This window comes from Zootoca vivipara, chromosome 7 (assembly GCF_965207765.1).
Source record: "Zootoca vivipara chromosome 7, rZooViv2.hap1.1, whole genome shotgun sequence".
NCBI classification, from domain to species: domain Eukaryota; kingdom Metazoa; phylum Chordata; class Lepidosauria; order Squamata; family Lacertidae; genus Zootoca; species Zootoca vivipara.
In genome coordinates this window covers 33,582,706-33,610,069 of record NC_142590.1, presented here as the reverse complement: position 1 = coordinate 33,610,069, position 27,364 = coordinate 33,582,706, and the positions used below count along the sequence as shown (strand labels likewise).

The 27,364-nt window shown below is 46.6% G+C and overlaps 1 protein-coding gene across 1 annotated transcript; it reads right to left on the bottom strand.

The window, feature by feature from the left end:
• SLC35D1 (solute carrier family 35 member D1) lies at positions 1 to 25,031 on the bottom strand. Its single transcript, XM_035121364.3, has 12 exons — positions 24,788 to 25,031; positions 23,801 to 23,834; positions 23,627 to 23,713; positions 20,471 to 20,538; positions 17,974 to 18,045; positions 15,915 to 15,983; positions 14,875 to 14,977; positions 10,728 to 10,820; positions 5,646 to 5,713; positions 5,210 to 5,288; positions 4,613 to 4,695; positions 1 to 1,045 (listed from the first exon to the last, which is right to left on the bottom strand). The coding sequence occupies exons 1-12, from the start codon at positions 24,997 to 24,999 to the stop codon at positions 937 to 939; spliced, it is 1,077 nt and encodes a 358-aa protein (XP_034977255.3). The 5' UTR covers positions 25,000 to 25,031; the 3' UTR covers positions 1 to 936.
• Positions 25,032 to 27,364: the final 2,333 nt, after the last annotated feature.

Sequence of the window (27,364 nt, the reverse complement as noted above, 5' to 3'; positions counted from 1 at the left end):
GCAAATATTACAAATAACTTTATTAAATGTAATTATTACAAATAACTGTATTTGCATGGCACTGGTTCAATATTCTTTTACATCTGAATCGTCTTTAGCTACTTAGTCCCAACAGTTTGGGCTACCTAGTTACAATTTTTTAAGTTATAACTTGCTTATAACTTAGCAGATGAGTCTGAGTTTAAAGGGGGATTCATACTGGGGGCATTACAATGTTATGAAAAGAATTCCTTGCCAAAGGAATCCATTTGTTCTTGCCGATTCTTGAATAAGAAAATGATTTAAATCATTTTCTTATTCAACAGAAATTATTCTTGCTGTCCAATTTTAGGCACAATAGAAGTCTTGCTAGGCTTTAAGATTTGGCCCGCATTGCTCTGCAATCTCCTATACTTTCCTTGGCTCAAATATCCCACTTAACTATTGTGCTTTACAAGCCTCTTAGGTATAAATACTGCTGAAGTTAATAATACTTTACTGTGGGCAGAAAAGTTGCTTCCATTGGGATTTAAGTGATCTGAATTGCATCCCTAGTTACTACAGTCTATACTGCATTTCTTTGAGAAATTGTTTGCTATCTTATGCTGAGTGAACTGAATCTGAACCTTTTAGCACAATAGCCTCAGTTCATTTTGAAATATGTAGGACACATTTTCTTGCTCCACTCAAGATTATAAATGCTATAGAGCATTAAAAGTATTTTTCTTCACAGATGGTGACTATTTAAACCTTATTCCTTTCAGCCTAGTGTTAACAACCAGCTGTATATTTTGTGCTATCAGTTAAATATCTCATTCTAAAAGGCAGCGAGCAATCTTCATATTGGGTACTCTCCATTTGCACATACAATTCTATCCAGAAATACTGCACATTCTAGCGATTTGTCAGCAATCACGGCTGAAAATCAAGAGTTACTGTTGGTAAGTGACCCTTTTGTCATACAGAGCTTTTCCCTTTAATGTCCATCTTGATGCTAACTTCAGACTGCTTGTTCAGTTGCTCTTCTGTAAAGGTGATGTAAGAATACACCAGGCTTCCAGCAATACTGCAAGACACAGATTTTTTAGGTGAAAAATACAGCTTGAACGCAGTTCTCTTGAGTTATACAAAGTAAACTCAATTCGTATTTTATATTTTACTAGACACTATAGACACAACTGGACCTAATGGTCAGGGGTCCCTTTACCTTTATAGACAAGTAGAAAATGTTAGCAGCCCAGTTAATCATTAGTAAAAGGTAAAGGGACCCCTGACCATTAGGTCCAGTCGCGGACGACTCTGGGGTTGTGGCGCTCATCTCGCTTTAGTGGCTGAGAGAGCTAGCATACAGCCAGCATAACTAAGCCACTTCTGGCAAACCAGAGCAGTGCACGGAAACGCCATTTACCTTCCCGCTGGAGCGGTACCTATTTAATCATTAGTACAGTGGTGCCTCGCTAGACGAATGCCCTGTAAGACGAATTTTCCGTATACGAATAGGTTTTGCAATCAGAGGTTGCCTCACAAGACGATGAGATTTTTTATGGCCACCGCTTCGTCTTGCGAAATGTGGTCATAAAAACCTCTGATTGCAAAACCTAGGGGCATTCGTCTAGCAAAGGGGAATGAGCTGCAGCACAGGAAGAAGGCAAAGGAAGATCAGCTGATAGGCGCTGACAGCTGGCACCGCCTCTCAGCTGATCTTCCTGTGCTGCAGTTCGTTCCCCTTTGTGTTTCGCTGGTCTCTGCCGGTGAGGGGCAACCGGCAGAGACCAGCGGAACACAAAGGGCTGTAGCGCGGGAAGAATAAGGGGAGAGAAATGAAACTGATCCATTTCCCCAATTCTCCCCCCACTACCACGCCATGAACACTCGGGAGCATCGGACGGGGCTTTGGAGAAGCGCTGCGCCTCTCCGAAGCCCCGTCCGATGTTGGCTTTGTGCCAGGCGGCAGTGGGAGAAGGGGAGGAGCCGCTTCTCCCGCCGCCACCGGCACACAGCTGCTTCCCTTGGCAGCCGCCATCTGAAGCCAGGCAGCGGCTGCCGAGGGAAGCAAAACTGGCTTTGTGCCAGGCGACGGCGGGAGAAGCAGAGGAACCGCTTCTCCCGCCGCCGCCCGGCACAAAGCGGTGGCTGCTGCCGAGGGAAGGCGGCTTTGGCTTGGCGGCGGGAAGAAGGGAGGAATTCCCCCCCCTTCATCCCGCCACCGCCAAGCCATTCAGCAGTGGGGGCTTTTTGCCGTTTGCGTTCCCCCAAGGGGGAAGCAAACGACAAAAAGCCACCTCCCGCGCCGCACTTCGGCTGGGGGACTGGCTGGGCGATAGCGGGAAGAAGGGGAGGAATTCCTCCCCTTCTTCCCACTGTCGCCCAGCCAGTCCCCAAGCCGAAGGCAGTGAGCTGCAGGGGCTGTTTGTCATTTGCCTCCCCCTCGGGGGAACGCAAACGACGAAAAGCCCCCGCTGCTGACTGCCTTCTCAGGGAAGGCAAGTGGGCAGGCTACGTGTCCCCCGCTTGCCTTCCCTGAGAAAGCCGGGGCACCTGGGGCTGCCTCCACTGCGCCTGTCACCTGCTGAGCGGCTTCAGGTGCACGTGTGCCTTTGGAGAGCGGCCTGAAGCCACTCAACAGCTGACAGGCGGCAGCGACCGGAGGCTAAGCACACCTCCCCGGGCAAAGAGACCCGCGTCCGCGACCCACGCCCGGGGAGCGCTGAGCCGCCGCTTTGCCCCCTCACAGCGGCGCTGTGATGGGACGGCAGCGCCTGGAGGCTAAGTGCACCTCCCCGGGCAAAGAGACCCGCGTCTATGGTGGCGGGTCTCTTTGCCCAGGGTGCGCTTCGCCCCCTCACAGCAAAGAGACCCGCCCGGCGCCCCCCCCCCCGCTGTGTGTCAGGCGGGGTGGGGGGGAGGCAGGATCTTTCCTGCCTCCCCCCCATCCCGCCCGACACACAGCGGGGGATTGTAGGGGGCTGCCCTATGATCCCCGCTGTGTGTCGGGCAGGATCTTTCCTGTCTTTCCCCCCCATCCCGCCTGTCACACAGGGGATCGTAGAGGGCTTGACATCCCGCTTTCCCCACCACCACCAGACACTGCGGGGATGGGACAAGGCTTCCTACGATCCCCGGGCAGTGTGTGTGTGGGAAAGCGGAGCCAAATTCCTCCCCTTCTTCCCGCTGTCGCCCAGCCAGTCCCCCAGCCGAAGGCAGTCAGCAGCGGGGGCTTTTCGCCGATTGCATTCCCCCAAGAGGGAGGCAAACGATGAAAAGCCCCCTCCCACGCCGCACTTCGGCTCAGGGACTGGCTTGGCGGCAGCGGGAAGAAGGGGAGGAATTTGGCTCCCTCCCCCGATGCGCTACGGCTTGGGGAAGCAGGCAGGGAGATGGCAACAGTCCGGGAAGCTGCGGGCTGTTGCCATCTCCCTGCCTGCTTCTCCGAGCCGTAGCGCATTGGGGGACAGATCCGAAGATCGGTGGGCGCTGTTTGCCGGGGTTGACAAGCCCCGGCAAGCAGCGCCCCCCATCTTTGTGGGGCAGGCAGGCAAGAGAGCAAGCGCCTGCCTGCCTGCCTTCCCCGCCGCCAGTCCCCCGGAGCCCATAGGAATGGAATAGTTTCAATGCATTCCTATGGGAAACCGGGACTCACTAGACGAAGAGTTCATTACACGAATTGACCCGTGGAACGAATTAATTTCGTCTAGCGAGGCACCACTGTAGTCTGCTTCTAATGTAAGGACAGCAGGTAGCTGAATTAGGTGGAAAGAACATGTTATCAGGTATGTGGTGATAAATTGCTGCCTCTTTGCCTGGCTTCAGTTGTGTGGTTCTTCACAACAGCTGCAGTTTTCTTTTCTAACCTCTTACAACTCCCTGATCCTAGCCAGAAAAAAGTTAGGAGGCTTTCATTCCATATGTATTCATGACACACAAAGCCTGCTTTTCTGTTCTCAAATGTAAGTGGAATTGTAATTGACTTTCCACACTAGGGGGAAGTATGGTGCTTTTTAAATGGGTATATTCACAATGGTCCATCATACCACTTAAAGCACCCCACATATTCAGTGCAACTTCTGTAGTGGGTGCTATTATACTGTAATCTCTGTGTTTGAGTACAAAAGCAGCACAGTCGTACCTTGGTTTTCAAATAGCTTAGTTCTTGAATGTTTTGGCTCCCAAACACGGCAAACCCAGAAGTGACTGTTCTGGTTTGCGAACTATTTTTGGAAGCCGAACATCCATGGGGCTTTGGTTTCCGAATGTTTTGGGGGTTGAACGGATTCTGTTCTGTATAAATAAAATGCTGCTGCAGTAGGGCTGGGTGATGTCAGGTTTTCAACATCGTGATGTATCAGCAGCTAAATACCGTGATCTGCTGATATATCTCGAATATTTCTTCCTCCCCACAATAGGGGAAGCAGCAGCCAAGATACATTGCCCAGCCCTATGGTGAGCAAGCCCCGATGCCTTTCTAGCTGGCGTGCGAGCCAATTTTTTCCTCTAAACTGCAGTACAAAACTATATGCTTTCCTACACAGAAGTCCTATTGATTTCAATGGTGCTTAGTTCCAAGTATGTGGATATGAGATTACATTTATTGTATAACTGCCACTTATGAGCTCCCCAACAGTCTTGCACTTACCTGATATTTAGCCCTACAAAGTTTGTCCATGTGAAAATATAATCCCCTCCGAAGAACATTCCGATGTAGGTTATTAAAATATTCTGGGAAGGAAACAAAGAGGTTCAGGCAGTTTTCTGTTGCTTTTTCAACATTTGTGAGATGCTTACATGGGGGAAATGAATGAATTCCTATGCCCCACAAATAACCCAGAGATGCATTTTAAATAAAAAGGCACATTCTACTCATGTAAAAACACGCTGATTCCCGGATCCGGCCCCCGGGCCTTAGTTTGCCTACTACCCATGTGCTAGCAGAATATTCTACAGAAAGTAAATAGGGGCTCTACAAAAGGTGGCACAAACTGCAAATGCCAGTGTTTGTATTCACACGTCATCTTTTAGTCTTCCCATAAACACCATTTCCCTCTTGCATACCCCAAGAGTACAGGCTCTTCTACATGTCTGATTTGAGGCAACAAAACATTTTCAAAGCTATCATTTACCCTTCCTTACTTCCCTATGATGCACCAAGACCAGTATGGCACAACAGATCCCAAACAACTAACATGGAGTATTAAAAATTATTTGCGTAGATGTGCAAGTCTGAAGAGCTTACCTTAATACAACCAACTATTGTAGTTGTAAGGGCAGAATTATACTGAGTACAAAGTACTGTGGAATACATCAAAATAAACCTACGGAGAAGAAAAATGGGGGGGGGGGACAGAGTACATGTAAAATAGTACCAGGCTGGGCAGAAAGTAGCATACTGAACGATTTCTGGTGCCTGCTGGTTTCTGAGATTCAGGCAAAAAATGTTCAACTACAAATACCCAGATTGACGAATGAGTGAAGTGCCCTCATATGCCTTGAATCCACATGTACAGCACAGTAGCAGCATTCAGACTCTCAGCCCAGAGGGATATGCATAGTCTGCATATATTTTTTTCAGCTGGTGTGGCTAGCCTGTTACTGACCGAAACCAGCCATGCTCACTAATGCATAGTTGTAAGAATACAGTGTCTCTTAGGAGAAAAAAAAACTATCCTTACCCCATTACACATGACAGCGTAAACTGTATAAGGAAAAGTGTGTCTGACCAGCCTTTGTATTCCATTGCCTAGAAGCAAAACAAATACAATATTCTTAGCAGAAAAGCTAAAATTGCAGAAGTGCTGACCCAACACTGGCTTCCGGTTTGCTGCGGGACAGAACATGGCATGAGCTCAGAAGGGCTCAATCGCTAACGGGCTTTGAGGCGGGAGACGAGAAGGCTACATGTCCCCCAAACCCCCAAGAGGGAGTCCTGGGGTCAGCATAGAAGCAGCGGGTCAAAGAGGTGTTTCCCAGTCTGTTTGTAAGGGGGGGGGCAGTCCCAACGCAAGAGAATAGCAGCCCGTGACGAGCAGCCTCAAGCCGGTTCCGAGAAGCGGTAAATCTCTGTATCCCCATAATTTAATAGAGCAGAAAAGGAAACCTTACAAAAGAAACTTACAATTGAACAAATAAATTTGGCATGAAGAAAGGGGGTAAAAAGAGATATTGGCGCAATAGAAAATGAGGTAGTACAATATTTTCACATACACTTTACCAACACATTTCCATTTTTGTATATATGCCCAATCCCATATGTGTATGCCAAAGGCCTCATCAGGGAGCATTCACACCTTATCCTCAATTATGTAATGTCTTTAAAATTACACATGAAATTACTTAAATGAGCCAATCTGCAAGCATTCCAAATGACTGTCATATTAAATGGGGAACCTATACCAACAGCCTCATCTTTGGCCTAGCTTTTGTAAGCACTCTATGTCTGTGCTTAGCATCTCCACTGAAGAAATATCAAAGGGATCATGAGCTAGGCAGCAGGTTGTGGGGCTCTTGCGTACTTGGGGGTAGGGATTGGGGGTTTTCTGAATGTTTGTGGTAATGCTCAAGTATGCCCTGTGTATGTGTACTTGAGCGTTGGAGGAAGAAGTATACAGTGGTACCTCTGGTTATGAACTTAATTCGTTCCACATGTCCGTTCTTAACCTGAGGTACCACTTTAGCTAATGGGGCCTCCCGCTGCTGCCACACCACCAGCGCGTGATTTCTGTTCTCATCCTGAGGTAAAGTTCTTAACCCAAGGTACTACTTCCGGGTTAGCAGAGTATGTAACCCAAGGTGTCTGTAACCCAAGGTACCACTGTAAGTTTGTGGGCATGAGTGTGCTGCATTTAAGGGTTTTTTTTGGGGGGGGGCACCTCGTATATTCTACTAATACTAGAATACACTCCCTGTAAGCAGAAGCAAATAATGTGAAAATACAATGTTGAAGACTGAACACTGCAAAATGGTTACCATTTCTGCCGCATACACCTTAACTATGCCTCTCACTTATTAGAAGATTATATTAAAGAAATAACATAATGAGCATTTCAGGAGAAAAATGTTTAAAGAAATTAAATACTAGTTTTGACACTAATCATCTGCTTAAAAAAAGAGAGGGAAAATTACTGTGGAATCTAGACTAGAAACATTTGGCACACAGACATATAAGCCTACCAGTTTATCAGTTTGCTACAAAAGAGGAAGTTGAGAAATGCACCAGCTCAAACCCAGCACAACCTTCAGATTTCCAAAGACAACCTGCAACGTACTGCACAAACTGTACCCATGCTTAAACTAAATGCCACAACACTCAACTGCTGGAATTTAGAAATCTACAGCAAAGCGTAGTGCTAGAAGCAGGTCAGATCACTCCAGTATGTTCCCATCTCCAAACTGACCTATTCCTCTAAGTATACAATTATCTATAATAATGTACATGAAAGCTTACAAAGACAGTGATCATTACAAATAATATTACTGGCAGGATCACAAGTGCACAGCCAAATGACAACCAGTAGCGTCTGAACAATCCAGCAATAGCTAAAATCCTGGGTAAGTTCTACATCACTTTGCGGTCTATGTACACACAAATATTTGGCACCCATACAGGTCCCCTGTCAATAAAGGCTTGGTTGTGTCCCCAAGGTCAGACCTATTTTTAATGTAAAACTGTTTTCAGTCATCAGCTATTTGATATTCCTTAGAGAATTGGCATCAAGAACAGCAAAAAGTATTAACAGCAAGAGATAACAGCCCTAAAGTATATTTCAAAACAACTAAAATGTGTAGTACAGTGGTGCCTCGCTTAATGAGTGCCCTGCTTAACGAAATTTCCGCTTAATGAGTGCCCTGCTTAACGAAATTTCCGCTTAATGAAAGGATTTTTCGAGCGGAGGTTGCCTCGCTAGACGAATTCGTTTTATGAAAAATTCGTCTAGCGAATCGCGGTTTCCCATAGGAATGCATTGAAATTCAATTAATGCGTTCCTATGGGCAAAAAAAAATCCAAAAAAATTCGATGCATTCCTATGGGATTCGCTAGACGAATTTTTCGTTATAAGAAAAGACCCGTGGAACGAATTAAATCCGTCTAGCGAGGCACCACTGTAAAATCAATTAAAGAGTATCCTTGTGGCACCCTTTCCCAACATTCTCAGAGCTTGCTAAAATCAGAGGAGAAAAGCAACAGCAGGAATGAGAGACAACCTTGCTTGACCCATGACCACATACGAGATAAGCAGATTCTTTGTAGGAAAACAGTCGGTAATAATTCTGTAGAACCTCTCCCTTTTGACATGACTTTCTTTCTTTCTTATATGCACTGTCTTTGGCTGTAGCAACCAAACCAAGGCACAGGGTCTTTATATGAAATAGCTGTGTGTTATGATCAAGCAACATAACTTATTGCTGGGTCCTGCTGGTGTAAATAATGTGTCATAGATTTACTTTTTCAGTGCTTTAATAGCTGGATGATAAATTTACTCACAAGTGCTCTATGGCTGAAACTAGACTGAGATTTTAAATGAACTATACTACCAAGTGTTGGAGCAAATTCTCTTGCCTCTTATTTAACTTTATCAAGTTTAGCAAGCTGGATTAAGAGGAGATGGTGCCACAGCCACAGCCTTAAAAATATGTATCTACGACAAAGTCAATGATTTCCCAGCACTGAATGTTGAGCTTCCTGGATGTTTAACAGAGCAGACTTTGTTCACCTTAACTGCCAAGAGCTTGCCAGGGGAGAAGAAAGTTTATTCAAAAATTAGTAGCTTAAGATATTTACACATACTGTGAATGCAAACTGCAGAGTCTAGAACAGTGCTGGTATTCTCCTCCTCCTCCCTTAATTGGTGCATATATTTCTAAATGAATACTTTCCCCCCTCCCACAAATATATAAACACTGAGATGCTATTTTCTATCTCAAGAGGAGATTCTTAAAATGCAATGTGAGAAGGATTCCAGGAGAGAGGGAGGCAGGCAAAGACCGCATTGGAGCCTCCTCCAGCTGCACTCTCCCCTTCCCACTGTCATCAGCCATCCAGAGGAAACAATTCCAGGTGAGAGGGATGCAGGTAAACAGGACATGTTCCCGCTGGATTGTTTCCTTCCCATCAACTCTCCAGTGGGAAGGATCCTGATGGTCATGTGTGTCTTTTGATATTGTTGTGCTTTCTCCCCCACCCCCAAATATAGCAACTTAGTGGGGGGGGGGGGGTTTTATAAGCCACCTGGAAGGATTTGAAAGGTGGGATATAAATAACTGTAATTATTCAGTCCACTCTTTAGCTGTGACCAATGCAAGTGTTTAGTATCAAATACTGTATCCATGGTTGTTTATAGCAGGGATGGGGAAACTGGCCTACTGGATATTGCTGAACTAATGGTTCCTATCAGAAACTGTATGGATATTAGTTAATCAAGCATACATCTTGGTCAAGCTAAGTCAAGAAGTCTCTCCCAAAAGGCACCTGTGGATCTGGAAGTTCAACACCTTCCGCCCCCGTTAACACATGGGAAAAATATGGGAACCAGTTCTCTACAAATTACCTTGTTTCACAAAACCCTGTGGTTCTCTTGATGATAGACCTGTTCATATTTCAGCTACATATATTCTGATATACACAGCATAGGTGTTCTGGGTTTACTCCAATTTTTCCCTCACAATGATGTGAAGAATTCCTTAGAGGCATGCTGTGACATATTTGCTAGAAATTTAAAGAAGTAAATAGGTCACGGTAACACAGTGTTGTGCCCAAAGCACTGTTTAGTCATCGTTTTGTTGGAGGAGTTTCAGCTCTGGCAGCCTGAGGATGCAGGCAGAGCATCTCACGTGTCTTCTTATCACTTGGGTTGGCTGCCTGGGTCCCAAGGCAATAAATGCCTTCTTGGGAGAGGAAATGGCCCTGTCTGTCCTGAAAATGGCAATTAAAAGGCCACTCCTAAAGAAGGCCTCTCTAGACAACAAGGACTGTAGTAATTATTGGTCAATAATGAACATTCACTTCTCAGGCAAATTGCTGGAGTGGGTGACTCCTGGGTAGCTGCAGGCATTTTTGGGTGAAACTCCACTTCTGTGGCTTCAGGCACAGAAACTGCCTTAGTGGAGTAACCTATGCCAGGAGGACAAGGAAGAGCTCCACAGATGCTGCAACCGACTGCACCATGGACCTTGCAGAGCACAGACTGCGCAGCCACAGGATCTGCAAATATTGTTGCCCCAACTGCTCACACACATTACAGAAGTTGTGTAAACGCTAGGCACTGCCACTGCAATTCCTGCATCGACTCTTAACACTGCTGCGGATTATTTAGTGGTCACTGCTACAGACATGCTACCAATTAGCTTGTGCCGGAGCAAGGAAAATGGCAATGGCAGTTAACTTAGCAGGACCATAGTATTGGCTTCCCAGGGACAATTCACATATTAGCATCATCCCACCAAAACCAATGCCAATATAAGTGGGCCTTTCTCAATTGCTTCCTCTGTCTCAAGAGTTTTATAGGCATGTTTCCCTTCCACGTATACCATTGAAATTGTGCACTTTTTTTACCTGCAGTCATGACAAATGCCAAGATTTTTAAAATTGTTCTGAATTAAAACTGAACAGTAACATAAGACATCCTAGTACACAACACCATGAACTTTTTTTAAAAAAAAAGCCCACAAAGCTGTATTTCAAAATTACTGACATATGGACACAAGCAATATAGTTTTCAATTAGAGCTGGTATTCTGGAATAAAAACCGAAGGCTTACCCTTTGCGCATCTCCTGTAAAATAGGCAATGGCCAAGGTAGGGAGAATCATAAACAGTGCATTGTAATATAGAAGGCCGTATTTTCCCAGCTCCTGGAAATGAAAAAAAAAAGCTATGTACTTATTTTGGCTGAATGATAAATCCGTACACAGAGAAGTACACAAAACGAGACCTCATCCGTCGTCATCTACAAGCATCATAAATGAAGCATCCTGTCTGAATCTTTGAGACACAAATCAGCTTCATGTTTCCCCATGGTGCAAATCAGCAATGATAGAAAACAAGTTTTGCCAGCTATATTATTTATATTTCTTAAAGATAACATCTACTTTAAATCAAAAGTATATGAAATGATTTTTTTTAAAAACTCAAATAGCTATTAAAACATATATATTTTACTGTTTACCCTACCTATCGATGGATATAAAAGAGAGACCATAAACATAAATATGATTTTTATACAACCCCCCCCCCAAAAAAAAAAAATCATTGGCTTGGTACAGCTGCAATACTTACACTCTGCGAAACATAGTAAGTTGAGAGCCTGCCTTGGGAATGTATATTGTTCTTCACCACCTGCCTCCTCTCTAGAGCAAGTTGCCACCCACCCTTTAAATACAGAGCTTGAAACTACCGTGTTTCTCATATTTTAAGGCATCCCCAAAAAATAAGCCATGACAGGATTTCTAAGGGTTGGTGAAAAATAAGACATACCCCGAAAATAAGCCATGTCGTGTAGCCCCGACCGAGCGAGAGGCGAAGGCGCGGGACCCAGCAGGAGCTCCCTGCCTGCTTCCCCGAGCCGTCGCGCATCGGGGGACAGAGCCGAAGATCGACGGGCGCTCCTTGCTGGGCTTGACAAGCCCGGGAAACAGCGCCCGCCGATCTTCGGCCCTGTGCTGTATGACGGGCGGGGGTGGGGGGGAAGCGGAGATCGTGCTCCGCTCTCCCCCCACCCCCGCCTGTCACCAAAGATCGGCGGGAGCTGTTTGCTGGGCTTGACAAGCCCGGCAAACAGCGCCCGCCGATCTTCGGCCCTGTGCTGTGTGACAGGCGGGGGTGGGGGGGAAGCGGAGATCGTGCTCCGCTCTCCCCCCACCCCCGCCTGTCACCAAAGATCGGCGGGAGCTGTTTGCTGGGCTTGACAAGCCCGGCAAACAGCGCCCGCCGATCTTCGGCCCTGTGCTGTGTGACAGGCGGGGGTGGGGGAGAAGCGGAGATCGTGCTCCGCTCTCCCCCCACCCCCGCCTGTCACCGAAGATCGGCGGGCGCTGTTTGCTGGGCTTGACAAGCCCGGCAAACAGCGCCCGCCGATCTTTGGACCTGTCCTGTGTGACAGGCGGGGGTGGGGGGGAAGCGGAGATCGTTCTCCGCTCTCCCCCCACCCCCGCCTGTCACCAAAGATCGGCGGGCGCTGTTTGCTGGGCTTGACAAGCCCGGCAAACAGCGCCCGCCGATCTTCAGACCTGTCCTGTGTGACAGGCGGGGGTGGGGGGGAAGCGGAGATCGTGCTCCGCTCTCCCCCCACCCCCGCCTGTCACCAAAGATCGGCGGGCGCTCCTTGCTGGGCTTGACAAGCCCGGCAAACAGCGCCCGCCGACCTGTGCTGTGTGACAGGCGGGGGTGGGGGGGAAGCGGAGATCGTGCTCCGCTCTCCCCCCACCCCCGCCTGTCACCGAAGATCGGCGGGCGCTGTTTGCTGGGCTTGACAAGCCCGGCAAACAGCGCCCGCCGATCTTCAGACCTGTCCTGTGTGACAGGCGGGGGTGGAGGGGGAAGCGGAGATCGTTCTCCGCTCTCCCCCCACCCCCGCCTGTCACCAAAGATCGGCGGGCGCTCCTTGCTGGGCTTGACAAGCCCGGCAAACAGCGCCCGCCGACCTGTGCTGTGTGACAGGCAGGGGTGGGGGGAAGCGGAGATCGTTCTCCGCTCTCCCCCCACCCCCGCCTGTCACCAAAGATCGGCGGGCGCTCCTTGCTGGGCTTGACAAGCCCGGCAAACAGCGCCCGCCGATCTTCGGCCCTGTGCTGTGTGACAGGCGGGGGTGGGGGAGAAGCGGAGATCGTGCTCCGCTCTCCCCCCACCCCCGCCTGTCACCGAAGATCGGCGGGCGCTGTTTGCTGGGCTTGACAAGCCCGGCAAACAGCGCCCGCCGATCTTCAGACCTGTCCTGTGTGACAGGCGGGGGTGGAGGGGGAAGCGGAGATCGTTCTCCGCTCTCCCCCCACCCCCGCCTGTCACCAAAGATCGGCGGGCGCTCCTTGCTGGGCTTGACAAGCCCGGCAAACAGCGCCCGCCGACCTGTGCTGTGTGACAGGCAGGGGTGGGGGGAAGCGGAGATCGTTCTCCGCTCTCCCCCCACCCCCGCCTGTCACCAAAGATCGGCGGGCGCTCCTTGCTGGGCTTGACAAGCCCGGCAAACAGCGCCCGCCGATCTTCGGCCCTGTGCTGTGTGACAGGCGGGGGTGGGGGAGAAGCGGAGATCGTGCTCCGCTCTCCCCCCACCCCCGCCTGTCACCGAAGATCGGCAGGCGCTGTTTGCTGGGCTTGACAAGCCCGGCAAACAGCGCCCGCCGATCTTTGGACCTGTCCTGTGTGACAGGCAGGGGTGGGGGGGAAGCGGAGATCGTGCTCCGCTCTCCCCCCACCCCCGCCTGTCACCGAAGATCAGCGGGCGCTGTTTGCTGGGCTTGACAAGCCCGGCAAACAGCGCCCGACGATCTTCGGACCTGTCCTGTGTGACAGGCGGGGGTGGGGGGGGAAGCGGAGATCGTTCTCCGCTCTCCCCCCACCCCCGCCTGTCACCAAAGATCGGCGGGCGCTCCTTGCTGGGCTTGACAAGCCCGGCAAACAGCGCCCGCCGATCTTCGGACCTGTCCTGTGTGACAGGCGGGGGTGGGGGGGAAGCGGAGATCGTTCTCCGCTCTCCCCCCACCCCCGCCTGTCACCGAAGATCGGCGGGCGCTGTTTGCTGGGCTTGACAAGCCCGGCAAACAGCGCCCGCCGATCTTCGGCCCTGTGCTGTGTGACAGGCGGGGGTGGGGGGAAGCGGAGATCGTTCTCCGCTCTCCGCCCACCCCCGCCTGTCACCGAAGATCGGCGGGCGCTGTTTGCTGGGCTTGACAAGCCCGGCAAACAGCGCCCGCGTGCACTTTTTTTAAAAATAAGACATCCCTCAAAAATAAGCCATGTCGTGTTTTTTTGAGTAAAAAATTAATATAAGACATGACTTATAATATGAGAAACACGGTACTGGGGTTATTAAGGCCTTAACCACTGCTTCATTGTGATTTAGGGTGAAGGAACAAACATTCCGAAGTCTGGCTCTTGATTTACTAACTAGTTAAGAGGGAGCCAAGGCTGGCTTCTTGGTCGACTAGCCAAAGTTAAAAGGAAGGCAGTATTATATCGGTACTGATCCACAGACTTTTCCTTTTAACTAGTACATAATGTAGCTAACCTAATAACTTTATCCTAAACATATCGTATGTGTTACTGGGAGGCTGTTGTAACATTAATAAGCAATTGCATTTTTCATTACTTTACTGGTCAAACTATAGTTTCCATCTATCGGCACAGGAAGTTTCATGACATAATCATAAAATAAATACTTTTATCTCAGTACAAGTGAACCAGATTACATGCATTAACTTCAAGCCCCTTTGTAGCCAATGGGCAGTCTGATCATTTAATATTGGTGTGAAATAGTTTCATGCCCCAAGTGGCCATGGCGTCATAGAACACAATGTTAGAATGATTCTAGTTTTATGAGTATGCTATTTAACTCAGAAACAAATAGAACAAACCCCAACCACCAGCAGAAATTAAATGCCCTATTTGAATGGGTTTTAGTCCAATACAGTGTGTTTCTTATGGGTTTAATTCTAGCCTATGTTTACTTGTGCACGCTATCCTAAACACTTGCAAATTGTTAGAATATGTACATGGTGTTACAGATGTTTGTGCAGCAGCAGAGCAAAATGAAAAATAATAATGAAAGATTATTTTAACAATATATAGGACAGGACAGCAACACTGTTGAAAAATGAGTATCTCCCCCCCCCCCCGAAAGCAGTAACTCATTCATCCTTTACTGATCAATAAGGTGGAAAGCTGCTTTAAAATGAAGTAGCAAGATGAACCTACCTTAGAATCTAGTTTCTGTTTTACATATGCACCGTTTGCAGCTGTCAATACATCATTAATCAAGATAAACACATAGCCTTCCAGATCAAATGCCAGATCAGAACTAGGGGAAGAGAAGGTAATATTTAAAGTCAAAGAGAAAACATAATCATTACTGAACAACTGCAATCTGCAAGCAGAGAGGGATTCTGTACAAGGATCACATTTGCAGATTAGATCCCACAAGGGAATGCTGCACAAGGGAAGACCCCACTGCATCCAGTATATGCATGATCAGTCCTGCCATTTATGATGACACTGATCACCCATCTACAGGTGTAGATGTCAGGATCCCCAAGGGTGTGCTCTATGGGGAGCTGGCTTCAGGCACCATTCCCGTTGGCAGACCAACTCTGTGTTACAAAGATGTCTGCAACACGACCCCGCAGTGTGGGAATCCTTTGTAGATGCCTGCAGTGCCTGGAGACAGACAGGTTGTGACCTGGAAGAATGACTGCTGGGAGGAGTGCAGAAAGAAGAAACTCCATGGTGCATCTGCAGCAACACAGCTGGACACCTTCATCTTCCCCAGCTGCAACAAAACAGCTCTCTCCCGTATTGGTCTCCTTGGTGCAAAACTTTAGGGGCCACTTTAGACACTTCCAAGCACTTCTAGCTCTGCTTCAGAATTGCCTGCCAGGGAAACCTTCATATTCGACAAGAACTTCAAATTATTGTAGTCCATTAATTTATGCTTCAGACCAGGCATCCCCAAACTTCGGCCCTCCAGATGTTTTGGACTACAATTCCCATCTTCCCCGACCACTGGTCCTGTTAGCTAGGGATCATGGGAGTTGTAGGCCAAAACATCTGGAGGGCCGCAGTTTGGGGATGCCTGCTTCAGACAATCGTATATTGCCTTAGCTCTTTTCTTCCAGGGCTTCAACTGAATTTCTATTCACCTTTCCAACAGCTAACCAGAATATTTTAAGAAGTTAGTTGAGGAACAAGCTCATTAAAAACTTAACATTCAAGCCACTTTTAATAATGATATACCGTACCTTGCAGCTACAAATGCACCAATTATCATTGCAAATACTGTCATCTGAATCCTCCAAGAAAATTTCTTCCTAAGAAGATAAAAATGGAAGAGCTTTCTCATTACTGCAGCTTGCGTTCTTGCAGTTCTTAAAACTGGTCCACAATAACCTCTCAAGAGATCATGATGGAAACATTTAAGGAAAATGCCTAAAAGGCAGGGTTTTTCTGTGTATGTCAAACCCAATCGACGTCTGTGTTTGTGTATGTAGCTGGACGGAGGGAGGCACAAACATGTACCTAAGAGTTTCATTTATCTCTCCTCCTTCCACTCCAGTTTACAGCTGCCTTTAAGTACTCTCCTATGCAATTACTGTCACATAAGTAATTAGTGACCTGCAAAGAACAATAAAAAACAGTGGTCTACGATACAACGAAATTTAAGTATTCCTAGGGTTTCAAAGCATGAAAGAAAACACTAAGCCAATAGCAAAAATCATGGTTGACTGCTGAAGGTTGTAGAACTAAAGCAAAAACTTGTGATGTCGTGCCTCCCTCAGCACGGAGGAACAAGCTCCATCAGCCATGGCCCTGTGAGGTGCTGTGGCCAATGGAGCTTCATCTCAGCACCTGGCGTGCCGAGGAAAGAACAGGCTCTATTGCGCCCAGCCCCATAGAGCTCCAGAATGAAGCTGCTGCTGCGGTTTCACCCTGGCGCCTTGCAGGGCCAGGCCAATAGAACTTGTTCCTCCCTCCACTTTTCAACATTGTGATGTATCACTAAACCACAATGTTTGGCTGGCGACACATTGCAATGTTGAAAAGCTGATTATTGCCCAGCCCCATCCTGCAGCCATCCTCCCATTTTCCAAAGGAGAAGAGGGTTTTCTTGTAATGTTGAATTTTGGCACAAAGCTCAGCATGCTATAATGAATTTCCTTCTCTAAGTTCCCTTGTGCCGTGTTTCTCCGAAAATAAGACATCCCCTGAAAATAAGCCACCATGTGTTTTTTTGAGGAAAAATAAATATAAGACGGTGTCTTATTTTTGGAGAAACACGGTATGCAAAACGGACTTGAGAAAGGAGTCACTGGCACGCATTAAAAAGTCTAGCCTAAGCTTATAGACCCACGGCACTTGACGGTATTCTTCTAATTCATTTTTCATACGAAAATTTAGCAAAGAAAAGCAAGGAAGAACTATATGAATACCAAGAGTAACAAAACAAAACAAAACTCTCACTATCAGTTCATGTTACAGATACTGATACAGTACTGTAACCTGTTTCTTAAGTTAAACAGATAAATTATTATAAGCCCCCCCCCCACACCGATGGCCAAATAGTAATCTATACAATATTTATGTCTATATGAAATATATTCAAATGTAGCCAGGGCAGTGAGGTCTTCAAAACAATGGAAAACAGACTTTGGTCCTTCAGGGCTCCAAGTATGTCTCTTAGCAACCATAAGGGCTCACAAAATCCACTTTTGTTGTCCTGCTGTTAATCCTCATACTACAAGAGTATAATTGAAAAATACATAAGCATCTGGCAGTACGAAGGATTTCACCAATGCAAAACTGATGCAGATAACAACTTCAGACCAAAAAGAAGACATCGCTGGACAAAGCCCACATCATATGTGGGATTCTCAGCATTCTATCTCCAATACTGGAGATTGGTCAGTGCCTCTGTTGGTCAGTGCCTTCCTATACAAATGTGGAGTCCAATATGCTTGAAATATTGAGTACAACACTCTAGCACAGGCATCCCCAAACTGCAGCCCTCCAGATGTTTTGGCCTACAACTCCCATGATCCCTAGCTAACACGACCAGTGGTTGGGGAAGATGGGAATTGTAGCCCAAAGCATCTGGAGGGCCGAAGTTTGGGGGTGTCTGCTCTAATATGTTATTTTCCTTTGTTCAACCCTAAGAACTACAGTACAAAGGGTGCTTGACCTTGTGCAGGCTGCATGCCTGCATAACCAAAGGGAAATATAATACCACTGCCATTGGCTGTATCCACCCGTGTGACACAAAACACATGAAGCAACACAGTACTGTACCATCTCACAACTCACTTGAGTAGAATTCCTTCTGCAAACATTGTAAACAGAATGGAAAACCGTCTCAGGACTGTAAACATTGGCAGGCTGTAAGAGAAATAATGTTTATGGACAGAGCTAACCATACAGATACTCCTACGCTTATACAGAGACATTTTAAATTTACTCCAGATAAATTTCAACATCAAAACACATGGTGTAGTGAATGAGAACAGATGTCCCAAGGGGAAAAGTCACAGGTGATAAAAAAAAGAAAAAGAGAATGTTTCCAACATTTGTCAGAAGCAGGAAAAACTGGGGCTAGAAAATGTAATTCTTCAAAATTTAACAGTTTTGTTTTACACACAAGTGCAGCCCAACTGTATTAGCTATTTTGAAGCTTGGAAACCGTGCACACAAAAGGTATTTATAAGTAGTACACACTCTCTTCCAGTTCATGCCCTTGAAATGAGTTGGGATCTCAAGTTACAAGACCCTACATTTAAGGTTATATTTAACCACCAGTCCAGGCTGGTTACTAAAGCAAGTACCTGCCCACATTTGCACTAAGATGCAGAGAGCAATCATTTGTTAAAAGGCTACTATATAATAATGTCTTTTTCAGCAGCTTCATAAGATCGACAAATTATGTGACAAGGAAATGCAAATTCCATTACCTTAACGTTACTACCCAACAGTAAATTTTATATACACAAATTATTTTGTTTTCATCTCTATATACTTTGGTGTACAGTCTTAACTGTACACATCTTGCCTAGCCAGGAAAACAGGTGGCATACATGCGGTGGAGAGCAGAAAGGAGATGCCTGACGTTACATGTGCTTAATTTGGAGACAGGTCCTATGGTGCGCCCTGTGGATCTACACTCAAGTGCAGGCATCCCCAACCTTCGGCCCTCCAGATGTTTTGGGCTACAATTCCCATCTTCCCCAACCACTGGTCCTGTTAGTTAGGGATCATGGGAGTTGTAGGCCAAAACATCTGGAGGGCTGCAGTTTGGGGATGCCTGCTCAAGTGCATAGGCTTGTATCCTAAGAACATGCTGTGTTTAAAATCTGCATGACAGCATCAGGAAAGGTCACCTGCAGCTTTCCAGCCAGCTGTGTGCAAATGACACAACTGTCTCTCCCTCTCTCTCCATTCCAATTGAATCCAGGGAAGTTCATGGAGGTTCTAAACCATTGTCGGGAAGCTAAAATAAGGGTGAGCAAATGGAAGCTTAATCCAGACACAACAAAAGGATTCAGGGTTAGCAGAACCACTGATCTGGAAATGGGGATACAATCTATTCTGAATGGGACAACATTGCTCTTGAAGAAGAAGGGTTCACAGGCTTGGGAGTGCTCCTGGACAAAGCCTTGCTCCAGGATGTAGCTGTGGCCAGGAGTACCTTTGTCCAGCTGGAGCTAGCATGCACTAACGTTTCTGTAGCATACTCTACAGAATATAGTTACAGGTAGGTAGCCGTGTTGGTCTGAGTTGAAACAAAATTTAAAAATTCCTTCAGTAGCACCTTAAAGACCAACTAAGTTTTTATTTTGGTATGAGCTTTCGTGTGCGTGTACACTTCTTCAGATACCTGAAGAAGTATCTGAAGAAGATACCTGAAGAAGTATCTGAAGAAGTGTGCATGCACACGAAAGCTCATACCAAAATAAAAACTTAGTTGGTCTTTAAGGTGCTACTGAAGGAATTTTTTAATCTACAGAATATGTTTGTGGAGGGAGAGGGAGTTATTGGTGTGGGTTTTTTAATATGTATTTTGGATTTTAATCTTGTATTTTTATGTTGTGAATGGCCTTAAGATCTACGGATGAATATTATTATTACTATTATTATTATTATTATGCCAGCTAGAGAGGGTAGTAGGCCTTGGCATTTGATATTCCACAGCTCTTGACAGATTGATGCAGTAACAAGAAACTTATCTCAATGTTTTCAGTGTTGCTTTTTAAAATACTGAATCAACAGGGCTCTATTGAAAAGCATCTTAAGACTACAATTCTATACCCACTCCCCTGGGAGTTAGCCTCGTTAAACTCAATACAACTCACCTGAGTAACTAAGGATGTGCTGGAAGAGAGCAGAAAACCAGCTGAAGCCCCGCCCCATCCCACCCTTTTGGGGTAATCTGGGTTGTTGTTTTTTTTTAAAATGATTTACAGAGAATCTGAAAGAGCTAATTAAATGACTTGATGATTACTTATTATGTCCTTCTAAATTATTTTTTACCAAATATGCATAGTTGAATTATGTTATATATTAATGCCAATTGTTTTGTTATTTATAACTGCGACAAGACACCAGATATTAGAATTATGGTATACTGAAACATATAAATAAATTATAAACAAACAAATGTTCTACACAATTTTCATTCACTAAATCTGAAGTAATCAAAAAGCCCCTTCAAATTTAAGTACAGACCAACCAGAATTCAGATTACATTTTAATAAAAGCTCAATATTTTTTTAAATAAAAGCTTAATAAAATCATATCTTATTATCCATACTTCAATTTCTTTGTGCTGAACAGTCCTGTGATTTGGTTCCCGAAATACAGGAGAGGTAGTGGAAAAGTCTAGAAAGTTATAAGAGGGATAAAATAACATTCAATAAACAGGTAAAGTCAGTTGGCTGTGTAACCTTTCAAAACATTTGCAGTTTTCTTGTTGCTGGTTTTTGTGTGTGTGTGTGTTTTGCAACTGGAACAGTTTTGACCAGCAGGCACACAACATAGCAAGCCTTAGGAAATGCACAATCATGCTTCAACTGTAGCATAAAAGCTTTTGCATATTAGGCTATTATGGTTTCGCATTCTGACTTACAACACCAGCAACACACATCCTTCCTTTTTTCCTCAAGACTATGTAGAGTTCTGGAAACACAAACATAACACCTTCTGTCACATCACGGACATTCAGTCTTCAAAGTTACACTGAGAGTGGGCATGGGAAGAGGAACACGCATAGACAGATGCATACACACAGCTAATGCTATGTTAAATAGGTCATTGATCCGTACATGTACATCAGTGGCACACCAGGAATTCATGGTAAACCAGACTTGTATAAACTGATGTTCTTTTAAGCATGATGCTCCACATGGCGATGTTCCTTTTACATGCCCTATCATGCTTAAATCCAACCTCAGAAAGCATAATTTGGGGGACCTTCAGAAATAATATAAACATGGATAATAATAATAATAATAATAATAATAATAATAATAATATTATTATATTATTATTATTTATACCCCGCCCATCTGGCTGGGTTTCCGCAGCCACTCTGGGCGGCTTCCAACCGAATATTAAAAACAAAACAGCATCAAACATTAAAAACTTCCTTAAACAGGGCCGCATTCAGTTGTCTTTTAAAAGTAAAATAGTTGCTTATTGCCTTGACATCTGCTAGGAGGGCGTTCCACAGGGCGGGTGCCACTACTGAGAAGGCCCTCTGTCTGTTTCCCTGTAACCTCACTTCTCGCAATGAGGGAACCGCCAGAAGGCCCTCGGCACTGGATCTCAGTGTCCCGGCTGAATGATGGGGGTGGAGACGCTCCTTCAGGTATACAGGACCGAGGCCGTTTAGGGCTTTAAAGGTCAGTACCAACACTTTGAATTGTGCTCATAAATGTACTGGGAGCCAGTGTAGATCTCTCAGGACTGGTGTTATGTGGTCCCGGCGGCCGCTCCCAGTCACCAGTCTAGCTGCCGCATTCTGGACGTATATTCCGCAGGCAATTACTCTAAGAGGCAAGTCCCTTTGATTTAAACGACTCCCTTCTAAGTAAGCTGATACAGGTCTGGTGGGTGTAACTTTGGCCCTTGCCTGAGCAATGTTAGTGGATAATTTTTTCAGCTTGTGCAGCTCAAGGACGTGGACAGGATCTTTGGAATCTGTGCTGGATCCTTGCTCTTCCTGGTTCATTGAAAAGGCCAGCGAAGGACTGGCTTAGAAGGTGAAGGGAGTGGTCAATGCCCGTTTTATAGTGGCTACATTCCTCCTGGACTGGAGGAAGAGGAACAAGCTGAAAATTAATCCAGACAAGGCAGAGGTGCTCTTGGGGTCAGTCGGAAGGCAGAACAGGGAGTAGGGATTCAGCCTGTGCTGGATGGGGTAACACTCCCCCTGAAGACATAGGTTCATAGTCTGGGTATGCTCCTGGACCCAACCCTGAGCACGGATGCCCACGTCACTGTGATTGCAAATTTTGCACCTGCACAATTAAAGCTATCACATTAGCGGCACCCGTTCCTTGAGATGTCTGATTTGGCAAGAGTAACGCATGACGTGGGCCTGCCTTTGAAAAGCGCTCTGAAACTTCAACTGGCTCCATGAGCTGCAGCCAGATTCTTGACCAGGGGCTGGTTATAAGGAACCAGCCCCTGGTGCGCTCCCTTGCCACAACAACTCCAACTAGCTACCGGTCTCTTTCTAGGCACAAGGCAAAATGGTGGGTTTGACCTATGAAGCCCTACACGGCTTACGTCCAGACTATTTGAAAAACAGTATTCCCTCATACAAACTTGCCTGGGTTCTGAGGGGGAGATGCTTCTCTCAGTTCTGAGACTCTCAAAGGTAGCGGGAGAGAGCCTTCTCAGTGGCTGCTCCCAGATTTTGGAACTCCCTCCCTAGAGAAGCTAGACTGACTCCTTCCTTGTTGTCTTCCCCTCTGCAAGTGTAGGGCTTTTGGGAACCGACTGTTTTTAATGAACGGGAGAGTGCTGTGCTGCTTTGTTTGTAATGATTTGTGCATTTTTAATAGATTTAATTCTATTAATATTTAGTTGTTGTTTTTAATTATCTCCCCCCCCCTATATTTTTAGCTGTTCGTATTTTATCTGTAAGCTGCCTTGAGTCCCTGTCAAGGAAAAAGGTGGGAAATAAATAAATAGCTTGCATAGGATTGTACCATGTGGCGTTCTTAACTGGGAATAAAACCCTTCAAATCTAGCAGAACATACTTATGAGGGCCAAATCAAACATTATACTAAATGCATGATGGGAAGGTAGTCTTTGAGATGCACAGGGAATGAGAGTGGCTCCTCTTCCACAGCAAACAACAAGCAGCTCCAGTCTGTGTGGTTTTTTGAGGACTGCAGCACAACTAGAAAAAGGTTCAGCCCTCTCCCTGTACATGGCTGCACTGACTCAATTCTCATCAACAAATTTAGCCGTGTTACCTTAACATCACATGAATCAGAAACCATTTCGGCATTTGTGCCAAATCGTTTTGTTTGCTTGTTTATCTGGCCTCTACAGATTAGCATCTATAACTACATTTATCAGATTCTTTCACCCAAAGTAGGATAGCAACTCTGGAAAGTCATACTACAACAAGTCAGTTAGACCATACTGGAATCTGCCTTCTTTGCTGCAGTTTCACAGCTGCCCATAATTAATTAATCCTGTACAAAAGGAAAATAAAAATGCACTGGAATGACCTAACAGCACTTTTAAAACAGTTTTCTAATTTGTCATGAGCAGCAAGCAGTACTTGTATTGATGCATTTCGATGCCTTCCTTGAAAGTTGTTCTATCTTGCATTCTTTCTACAGAATATACATACACCAGAACAATTTAGACCACTCTTCCCCATTATGGGCATGCACGACAAGAACTACACTTCTGCCAGTGGCTTTGTAAATGAGAGAAATATCATACCTTTCGAGGTATATTTCTGTCGAAGTCAGGAAACTTCACCACCCTGAGTGCCTTTCCCACCCAGAGGACAACCACCGTAGCCAACATCTGTGAAAGGAACAAGAGAGATCACTATTTTGCCTCTCCCTCTCCTGGCCCAATTAGAAATATCGTTATTCAAAATTTCCAACTAACCTGGCCTAGTCCCACACACAGCGAGGAAGGAAATCTGTAACAAACAGCAGACAAATTAAACAGTGGCAACCTTCAGCAAATCATACATAATGGAAAAAAGCTAGCCTTTGGCAGGAAAAGTGGCTTGTGGCTCACTCTCCTGCCTCAAATATAACAAATATATGGACCGGTAATAACCAAGAACTCGATGTATTTAAAAAATCAATTGCCTCCAGCAACCAACACCCTTGCATGCATAGTCCTAACACGCTGAACTGTATTTGCATAGCAGTTAGATGGCGGCATCAGTGGCTTCTTATAACGTGTCTGTTCTGGAAGTAAACACACGTATACACAAAGTGCACACAGTAGGAGGGACATTTTTTTAAAGAAACGCAGAAGGGAATGTTTAACGGCTCCAACGAACCCTTTAAAACTGGGTGCCACCAAGAAGCAAAGCTGAACCCCAACGTTCGCGTTATTGAAAATTATGGTGCTGCACAGTGCAAAGCTTGCTGAGTTCAATGGAGCCAACAGGCTGAACAGCTACAGAATCGCAGCCCTGTGCTCTCTAACCCAAATACTCCTTGCGTTTTGGGGGTGGAGGTTTGAGGGCGCCTGGCAACTTCTGAACAAGCCATCTTATCTACACGCGGCCTTCATAGATGTATCTGGGGGAGGGGAGCGGAGGCGTGCGCTGTGCCCACTGCAAATGCCCGTGCCTGGAAGTTGGGAAGAGCGAGAGAGAGACACCACCACCGCCCCACGCTATTGAACATGGAGGCTTGTGGAGCGTTCCTCCTCCGAAAGCAACTTGGGAGCTGGCTCTGCAGAAGCAACAGCAGCAGCCACAAAGCCGAGTCCTCGCGGCCGCCTGCAGGTCAGCGCCCACGCCGGCCTGCTCCACCTCCTTTCTCCGCGCAAGTTAATCTGCAACCCGGCCGGCGCACTTGGTTGGCGCCGGCGGCGGCGAACTTTGCCCGGAGCTCTCGCACCCGCCTCCCTTACCCGTAGCTGGTGAGGACGCTCTTGTTGACCACGACGATGAGGAAGGAGCTGAAGCCGTAGAAGGCAGCCGCCAGAAGCTTGAGGCAGACGGTGAGGCTGGGCGCCGCCGCCATGCCCAGCTCATCATCTCCGCGAGCTGCTGCTGCTTCGGCGGCGGCGGGGGCTTCTCCCTTCACGCCAGAAGCCTGACGTCTGCGCGCGGCCGCCGACATGGTTGCAAGCTGAACGTCAGACGGGGCGGAGCGGGAGCCAGGAGAGGCTGGGCCCAAGGCGGGCTGCCCGCCGGCGTGCAGGGAGGGCGCAGCAGGAGGAGGAGGAGCGCGCAAAGCCGTGGCGCGCCAGGGGCGCAGCGGGGCTCTGCTCCTTGGCTAGGGCGCCCCGGCCTGTTATTCTTCTGAGCGGCAAGGGCTTTTTTCTCTCCCAACCCCGAAAGAGTAGGGTGCGTCCTAAGTCCTCCTGCGCGCCCAAATCGCTCCCCTGCCCGCGAAAGGGCGGCGTCGCTTCAGCCAAGCCGCCGCGTCGGAAACTGTTCTAAGACACACAGCAAGCGAGGCAGGCGACAGAATTTCCCCCGAGCGCGCACAAGATGCCCTTATTTACTAGCCACAGCGCAGAGCTAACGCCACCACATGGGAAGCCCAGGTGGCTGCTACGTCTGGTAATAAGGTGGGGGCGGCAGGTTAGCAGGAAAACTACAGTCTCTTGTGTTGATAATCACGTGTTGATAATGGATCACGTGCAGCTTCGCCAACACGCTTGCTGGCCACGTCTGTCGGGGCGTGAGAAGAGGCCCTTTGCGCAAACTTATACTGTAGGTTCATGGAGCTCCATTCTGCGCTTAACCTACCTAGCCGCGCCGCATTGGGGGGCAGCCCCCCCACTCAAATAAATAAAAACGCCCTCCCACCAGATGTCAAAGAGAAAAACAACTACCAGACTTTTAGAAGACATCTGAAGGGAAGCTTTTAATGTTTGATGGATTTCTGTATTTTAATATTCTGTTGGAAGCCGCCCAGAGTGGCTGGGGAAACCAAGCCAGATGGGCGGGGTATAAATTTATTATTATTATTATTATTATTATTATTATTATTATTAAAATACCAAACTAACTGACCAATTGTGGTGTAGATAACTCTGTTCTGGGAGCCCCCAAATATAAAGTCTGCCTCTCCCCAAATCCTGGCTATGCCCATGCCGCAGTTCCCATATGATTGCGTTAATAAAGGATGCAACTATAAGGTACATGGAAGACTAGCTTAGCAGCAGTTAATACAACAGTTCAAAAAGTTCTTTCATTTTACATACTGTATAAGGAGCCACAGGCGCTTCCTTAAGTATATAGGTGGTTCATATTATGTGGTTAGCATAATGCAGGATTGAAGAGGTATAGCTATTACGTCACCAATTTCCATGACATGACTGCATAGTGGTAATTATTCCCATATGCACTCACTAGAATTACTTTATCTTTATCTTTTCGGAGCTCAGGGGCCGCTCTAGATTGGTGGGGGTTTCAAGCGTATTCTGCAACGTCATTGATGCAATGATAATGCATTCATGTTGGATTTGTGCTGCTGAACCATTCGCACACTGTTCCACTTTGCTAGTTGTTCTGCTATACTTCCCCCAAAATAACATGTTATTGCTATCTGGAGGGACACTCTTATGCTGTAGTGCAACAAAAAGAACTTCAACAGTAGAACAGACTCCCTTGGGCCCAGCTCAGTTGCTTAGACTGTGGTGCCGATTACGCCAAGGTTGTGGGTTCAATTCCCATAAAGGCCACTTGCATATTCCAAGCATTGCAGGGGGTTGGACTAGATGACTCTCAGGGTCCCTTCCAACTCTATGCTTCTATGGAAGGGGGTGGACTCTCCTCCATTGGAGGTTTTGAAGCAGAGGTTGGATGGCCCTCTCTCGGGGATTCTTCAGCTATGATTCCTGCATTCGCAGCGGGTTGGACTAAATGAACCCTTCATGGGTTCTGATGTGAAAAACAGGACAAACACATACCCACAAACCAGAACATTTGAGTTATAAATAAAATATTCCTGCAGGAAGCTACAGGACAGGCACTGATTTCTGCATTCCTCCCTGGGGCTGCCACCCTGGGGCCAACTCATCCAACTACAGGCCAGAGGCAAAAATGGGTCAGGTAGAGTAGTGGGTGCAACAATGCAGGCTTATTTGATCCACTTAGAAGTTTGCAGTCTCTATGTATGCATACACACACCTCTATCCTGGCAAGTCCGGAACATCACAATTCAAGGGCACATTCCAGCCATGAAAAAACATTGGGAGGTGCTTGACCTGGTCATAGTCCCAACAGTGAGATAATAGAGGGCTGGAGGTCTGCATTTGGGCTGAGGTTTCCTACACCTCATTTAGAGCTTTAAAGGCCAGGACCTTGAACCGAGTTTGGATGCCACCTAGTAGCCAGCAACACACTTTCAATACTGGTGTAATATGGAGCATGCACCTAGGAATTCACCAGGCAGCTTTGGTTGACCCATTTACCAGCCTTCACGTTCCCCTCCCGGAGTGGAAATTAGTACAGTACTGGAATGCCAATGCAAC

Bases quoted from the DNA above. Each gene is read 5' to 3' on its own strand.
- SLC35D1 (XM_035121364.3), bottom strand. From the start codon at position 24,999: ATGTCGGCGGCCGCGCGCAGACGTCAGGCTTCTGGCGTGAAGGGAGAA. The intron at 10,821-14,874 runs GTAGGTTCATCT...TTTCATTTCCAG, and splicing joins AACAGAAACTAGATTCTAAG to GAGCTGGGAAAATACGGCCT. The intron at 1,046-4,612 runs GTAAGTGCAAGA...TGTGTCTTGCAG, and splicing joins TTTGTAGGGCTAAATATCAG to TATTGCTGGAAGCCTGGTGT.